Source organism: Oryzias melastigma, linkage group LG9, assembly GCF_002922805.2.
Source record: "Oryzias melastigma strain HK-1 linkage group LG9, ASM292280v2, whole genome shotgun sequence".
Classification (NCBI taxonomy): Eukaryota; Metazoa; Chordata; class Actinopteri; order Beloniformes; family Adrianichthyidae; genus Oryzias; species Oryzias melastigma.
Window position 1 is genome coordinate 32098589 of NC_050520.1, and position 7521 is coordinate 32106109.

Here is a 7521-nt window from a genome sequence, read left to right on the forward strand (position 1 = left end):
AAAAAAAGGTGACAGCACTTTTAAAGTCCCATTTATAGAGGTCAACATTTACTGTTTGGTTACCCTTTAAATACTTGAAGCTACCATGAGATTATATAGCATGTGTGTAAACATCCATTATCGCAGTTTACGCTGAATTTGTGATTTATTCCACAGATCTTCTCAGAACCTTCATGAACGATATTCTTCTGTTCTGCAGTTTCTTTACCAGACTTGTTTTATTTATCTTGATGTGCAGAATAAGCTGCTGGCATGTTTCTGAGGTCTGAGCTTGAGTCAAATGTGAACGTCTTCTCTGTCAGGAACAAACCTCAATCTGCCGGTCACTGAAGACGGAGCTGATGCTGTAGTTAAAGGCAGCTCCAGTAAACATGGAGGTAACGGGGTAGGTCAGGTCCAGGATCCTCTTGAAATGTGAGGTCATGTTCTGGAGCAGAGAAGAAAAAAACTGAAACTCCACTAGAGCATGCAGGAACATGGTGGGGTTCTCAGGAGGCCTCTGAGGCTCTCACCATGGCCCACTCTCGAGCCCGGACCCTCATTCGGCTGATGCTCTTCTCCTCTGCGTAGAGAGCTCCCATAAAAGCGCCGATGGAGGTCCCGCCCACCATGTCGATGGGAATGCCGCCCTCCCTAAGCGCCCGCACTACCCCGACCTGAGAGCAGCCCCTGAAACGAGATCAGGTCCATTGAAGCTTCAGCTGCAGCTCAAACTCAGTATTTTGCTATTTCTGTGCTTTTATTTTTATACCAGACAAGAGGAAATAATGAGTAAAAATATCCTTTTCTATTTCAGATGAGGACAGAAATAAAAACAACAATGAGGATCTGAAAGTCTTTTTGTTTTCTTTTGTTTTTATACACAAATCAGACCATATTTAAAGAAGATTCGTGATATAATATTGGAAGTGGAGGGGAGAAGGGAAACTCATACCTGCATGTGTCCAAATACACTCAAAATTCACACACATGCATGAGTGAGTCTTCGGAGGTAAATATCATATATATAGCTGTGTTTGCAGCTGTAGTACCTGGCCCCGCCTCCTCCGAGCACCAAGGCGATGCTGTTTCCCGTCAGGATCCTGGCGAGGCGCGAGAAGTCGGAGTGACAATCCGGAGACTTCTCAAATACTCGCTGGTAGAGCTCCCTCTGCAAAAACACCAGAGTATCAGAGGAGAGACGGCATCCAGAGTCAGACGTTCAAACCCGGAGTACTTCCTACCAGTTTGGGTAAACTTCTCCTGGAAAAGACCCTGCGAGGACAGGACAGGTGATGGTGCCTGGAGATCCAGCTGCGCATGTTCAACCACTCGGCTGTCCCGCTGGGAGGCGGGCCGTCCTCCCTGTGCAGCAGCACCAGCTGCTTCTGAGCTCGGACCGAACTGCTCTCCAGCATTCGCTCGAGCTGAAGGACCAGGAGGAGGAGATGAGGAGAGCTCCGATCCAAACACACGTTCTGCATGAATTCACTTACCTCTCCAAGAGTGGGCTCCTGCTCACCCAGCCCAACGATGACGATGCAGTCCGCCTGGCGGATGCAGCGCTGGGTCCAGGGGGTGAGGTTGGAGTCAGACTGGTACAGGACGATGCGATGGATGTCCTCTTGCTGGCCGAGCCAGCTGGACAGACGGTACTCATGGACGCTGATGAACACACACAAAAAAACTGTCAGAAGTAAGAGCTCTCTCTCCCTCTCTGGTCATTGGTGGGAGTAGTCCCCAGAGTACTGACTGCACTACATCTCCCAGCAACCCCAGCGCACACTCCTCAGATGCTGCTCAGCACCAAGCCGTCTGCCTGTTCTGTGACAAAAGCAACTGCTAAATTATTAGTGTTATAAAAATAATAACACCATATAATTATACATTGCTCCTAGTGGTTATAGGTGTTTGAACGGAGATTGGTACCATACACGGATCTAGACTGGTTCTGGATGCGGTAAGTAGTTGTAGTAAATGTTATTCAAACATAATAGTCACTCCAATCCATCTTTAAAAAAAAATAAAACGCCTATTTCCAGTTGGACAGTCAGGTATTCCATCATGTAGTCTTGTTTTACTCTTCGTATCCACTGAGTTATTGTTGGTGGATTTGGTTTAAGTCAATTTAAAGAAATAATAATGTAAAATATAACATTGGTCATTAGTAAGAGATTCTTACGGTGGTCTTATTCTGGTGCAGTCCCTGACGGCATGTGTGTGATCACTAACCATGCTGCATTTTCTCCAACATATATCTGTAGATATATGTGTTTTTAAAGGGATTCTAAAAAATCAGATTTTGGTTTCAAAATCCTTGTCACCAATTTTAAATGTGTATTTTCAGTGTTATTTATTTTCTATCTGCTGTTTTAATAGAGCTATAATAACAAGGAATTTCCTCTTTGTGGGATCAATAAAGTTTTCGACTGTCTCACGTTGTGACATCAGATGGTGAGGACCCGCTTGTTTTTGTGGGTATGGGAGGGGCTGCTGTTGAGAGCACAGGTTTATAGAGGAATACTCAGAAATGCATGAATCAATCAAAATACCACTCTGGGGTTCTTTATAGTGAGGAATGAACAGTATAATACACTCAAGAGCTCCTTAAGTTGCTTTTTCATGGTATGACCCCTTCAAAACCCTTAACTATAAAATGATGGCTGGTCTATTAAACATGACAAGTTTCTTCTCCATCCTCTCATTGCAGACCCACCTGTCCAGCGCCGCCGAGCCCAGTCTCTGTTTGATGATGTCACTGGTCAGCAGTAAAGTGGGGCCTTAAAAAAAAAAAAGAGTTACAGAAATCAGAATGCACACTGAGACAGAAAGTCAAAAATGCACAGCTCGGAGTGTGTACGTGAGGCGTGCACGTACCGATGCCGCTGAGAGCGTGCTGCAGCTCCAGAGTAAAGGCAGTGAGGGGGACCTCGTCAGACACGGGCAGGATGGCAACGGTGCACAGGTTGGAGTCTGGGTTCCCACTGTCCCACTTGGTGCTGGGGGTGTGCAGGGCCAGACTACGACCTGCAGCAGAGACCTTCAGGGTGAGACCTCCGTCTGACAGCATCACATTATATGCTGCAGACTGGAGGGAAACTTCTAACCCACAACTGTGTAACACTCTCTGTTCTCATGCTGTAGCTCTGTTCAGTCAAACCTCAAAGTATGCAAGTTAAGGATTAATAATATCAGTATAAAATAGATTTTAGCAAAAACTTGCATTAATATTTCACTAGTTTCATCAACAGATATAAAAAAACGATGCTGTTTTGTCGACATACTTCTACATTGTTAGCGTTAGCATCACCTGTATGTCATAAGTGTGTGTAACTTCCATTATCCTTTCAAATACTTCACAATACACTTACCACAACCACAATAATGGTCCTCTATTCTCATGGACGCGTGACCCTCAAAAGACACACCTGCACTCCCCTAAAGATGCAGCCTCTCCTTTCTATGACCCTCTACAGGCTGACCCAAAACCCCCCAGCACTCATGCCAACCCCCCCGTAACAACAGGTTGGTGCTATTACTGATGTGACCACTCATTGTGTGTCTATCTGCAGCTTGTTTGGGCTGCTGGTGGAAGTCGATTCTGGTCACCTGTCAGCGGTCCGTTGACCTGCTGCATGTTACCCAGGATCTTCTCCCCCAGCACGTGGATCAGCCTGGTGACCACCTGGGGGAACCTCCTCTTGATGCAGTTCAGGGTTCCCTCGGGCAGCTTGGCAAGCTCCGAGTCCCTGACGGCGTGGACGGTTGTGGCTCGGTTCAGGTGTGTCAGCGCCTCAACCTGCCCGACCCGCCCAAACGGAGTCAGTCAGTTCATCTGCTTTCAGGAGAAGGTGTCTGACATGTCTGACAACTCACCACGCCAATCAGATCCCCGCGCCCATACTCCCCGGCCAGCTCCTTTTTCCCATCATTCTTTGTGATGACAGAGCGCAGCCGACCACTGAGCACGATAAAGGTGCTGTCTGACTTGTCTCCTTGTCTGGAAGAAAGTTAACAAAGAAAATAATGTAATTGTAACTTGTTTGGTTCCTCCCAACTCCATCTCTGCAAACGTCAGTGAATTTGCACCTAAATTTTGACAAAAGATGATTTAAACGGGAACTAAGCAAGTTCCAGGAGGTCTTGATAGCTCCGATTGACAGCTGTGGTTACCTGTAGACAGCCCGGCCCGCCTCCACAGCCATCCAGTCCAGAGCGAAGTCCGTCTGCCGGACGAACGGGGACATCCTCCTCACCACCGTGTGAGCCACGTTCAGCACCATCCTCGGCTCCTCCCGCATGATCCTGCAGTGGAGACGGCAGACGCTGTCAGCTGCTGCCGGCAGCCCAGAGGAACAATCCTGGATTGGAGTGTGATCTTGGCCCTACTCGTAAAAGTGGGCCTTGGATATGGACAGGAAGGTGCAATCTCTCTGCGCTCGCACCGAAAAGATGAGCGGCTCGCCTGTCAGAACTGCCAGGTGACCCACCATCTCTCCGGGGTGGGTGACAAACAGCAGGCACTCGTCCTCCCGGTCGATCTTGCGTTGATAGACGTGCAGGACGCCCGAGATGACAAACTCCACGCTCACGTCCTGCAAGACCGAAAACAGCTTTGGATAAGCATGTGGGAATGTCCATGAATATGTAAGCTTCTGTTCAGTACAACTAAACCTCCAACTTCATAATGATCAAAATATAACCTTATGGGCCACTCCATATGTGGCTGGGGCTCCCTCTGAATCACACCCTGTATCATTGCAGTGTGGAATGAAGGCGATCCGTATGTGGCTCTGCTGAGGTGTTATCCAGATTCTTTAGCTCTTCTGTGTCCTTGTTCTGATGTTTTAACCTTCTTCTTCACAATATTTCTTATATTTTTTGAGTTTTAGGTCAACTTAGTCCTAGATAGCATGATGCTTTTAAGCCCTAAATCAATAATTATGGCCCACAGCATCAGGTACTGATGGCAAGGACCATATTATTTTTTCAAACTGTTCCCACTGGTCTTTTAATTATTATTATGACGTTTTCAGACAAAATCAAAACACCCGAAGCATTTTCAAGGACATAGTTTCTGCATAGCAGCAGGAGTTCATTAGAAATTTGCCTCTGAGTTGTGGGTGGGATTGCTGGCAAGGAGCAACCCCACCCCCCTTCCCATTACCCATATGTTTACACTCTTTCCATCTAGCTTACAGCCCCTCACAACCCCAACCTGACATTAGCGGTGCAACAAAAATGGCGAGAAATATCAGAGCTATCTAGACTTACAGTTCTGAGTCGGATTCCAATTCAAACACGGAAAACAAAGACACATTTTAAATTTAGTTCTACAAGTTTGGTGTGTTCTTATGTTCTTGTCAGTCAGAAGAAGAAGCTGGTTTCCACCTTTTCAAGGGTCTGTGTGCCCCCTGAAGGCCACTTCATGGCAAAAGGTCAGTATCATTTGAAAAAAAAAAAGAAGAGAAAAAGGAGGATGGAGTGTCTCACCTGGTCTCCTTGTTGAGCCACCACAGTTCCTGCTTTGACCTGTCGCAGAGTCACTCTTCCTTCCAGCAGGCTGGGGTCCTGTGAGGGGGCACATGACCTGAAGTAACCTTTCCAAACCCCTATTTATAACAATCTCCCTACAAATATTGCAGTTTGTTATTGAATTACATCCATTTTATTCCAAAACCCTTTGGAAGTCCTATTTTCTCTTGACTGTCGACGACGTTAGCACATTATAAACATGAATTTCAGATATTGTGCTTTCAGGGCCAAATGCTGTTAGGACAGGATGGCAGAAAGTGAGTCGGTGCTGATTTTTTTATTCTGAGAAAGGATGTACACATGATAAATGGATGGAGGGGGGTTATCTCTCTTAAATACTTTTAAGGTCCCCTTTTTGGGCGTTATAGTAAAGCACAAACAATGACAGGAAGTCGTTAACGTGAAGGAGATTTTCCTGAAACGCTTGGTTCTCTGAGGTACCTGCAGTTGGATGACCTGCAGCAGGTCCTTTTTGGCAGCTTGAAAAATGGCGTTAACTTTATTGTGGGGCGGGATTTCTGCGATGGTGTCACTGTAATGGTAAACTGCAGACGGGGCAGGCTGCATTGTCACGCTCTTCTTCAGAATAGACTGAGGAGAAGAACAAGAAGCACAGTCAGCCCCTGGTTTACAGTCTATAGACTCAACAGACTCTAATAACAAAAGGGTAGAAAGAAAACTGTCCCGCAGAGACCTTCACAGGACTTTGAGAGAGACCCTCGTCTCTAAAATTAGTCTGGAAATGTTCTCTGTTAGTGTTGATCGACGCTTCACCTGAAACAAATAAAAGAGGAAGGAGATCAGAACAGGAAGGGTTTAAGTACAATCATGTATCCACTGATTATGTAATTAGTCACTTGATCCCTGCTTTTAAGTAACTCCTTTTTTTTACAAGATCCATGCAGTTACAAGATTCATGCAGTCATTGGATCCCTACAAATATGCGCCCTTGCTGTCGCAGTATCTTTGTTGTCACAACATTTCTACTGTTGTATGATATGATCCACAAATAATACAATCAGTGGAGTCACTGGATCTCTGCAATCATGTAATCCCTAGGGGATTACATGATTGCAGTCCTTTGATTCCTGCCATCACATAATCCCTGTTTTCTTGTGATCACTTAGTTGCATGATCCCTGCAAACATCTGTTCATGACTTGATCCCGGCACTCATATAATGTGACTTATGCAGTCAAGTGATTTCTGCAGTTCTAGGATCCCTGCAGTCACACAATTTCTGCTGTCATATAATCCTTGCCTTTACCTGATCCCTGCAGTCATGTGATCTTTGCAAACATGTAACCCCTGTAAACCAGTAATCCATGAAAACACATGAGGACTATATTCATGTGATGTCTCCAAATGTATGATCCCTGTTAACCCATAAACTCTGCTTTACACATGGTCCCTGAAACATGCAATACATATAGACATGTGGACCCAGGAGTCTGCAGATATTTGATCCTTGCAAACACATGATCCCTGTAATCACATGATCCCTGTAATCACATGATCCCTGTGATCGCATGATCCCTGTAATAACATGATCCCTGTGATCGCATGATCCCTGTAATCACATGATCCCTGTTATCACATGATCCCTGTAATCACATGATCCCTGTTATCACATGATCCCTGTAATCACATGATCCCTGCTGACATGTGTGACGTGAAGCTGGTTTCTGGATGAATGGACGTCTGCGTGGGGACGTACTTGCTAAAACAGTTGGGTTGGAGAGGGAGCGGGATTTCCTGTACTTTGACACAGAAGAGTCTGACTGGCTGGACTTCTCTGTAATGTTGAACAAGAAATCATCAAACAAACTGAACTCATCTCACTGCCGTCTGAACAAGAGGCTCAGAGGGTTCCAGACCTGTGTCAGACTTCTCAGAGCCGGCGTCGTCAGAATGAGAGTGCTGCCGACGGACAGCTTTGAGTGGGTGTGGATGGCCTTCTCCCACGACGTTTGCCACGTTTGCCAAAGAGATAGCTAAACTTTCCTGT

At 45.9% G+C, this 7521-nt stretch overlaps 1 protein-coding gene across 1 annotated transcript in view; it reads right to left on the reverse strand.

The window, feature by feature from the left end:
• The window catches only part of LOC112137696 (patatin-like phospholipase domain-containing protein 7), a gene marked incomplete in the record, with an annotated part of 25585 nt that overhangs the window by 4420 nt on the left and 13644 nt on the right, over positions 1-7521 (reverse strand). The window contains 14 exon segments of the mRNA XM_036213710.1: positions 315-427; positions 513-669; positions 1032-1150; positions 1224-1406; positions 1476-1644; positions 2696-2759; positions 2857-3006; positions 3589-3778; positions 3856-3979; positions 4153-4284; positions 4369-4574; positions 5473-5550; positions 5956-6105; positions 6209-6288. Coding sequence (XP_036069603.1) covers positions 315-427; positions 513-669; positions 1032-1150; positions 1224-1406; positions 1476-1644; positions 2696-2759; positions 2857-3006; positions 3589-3778; positions 3856-3979; positions 4153-4284; positions 4369-4574; positions 5473-5550; positions 5956-6105; positions 6209-6288 — 1915 coding nt within the window.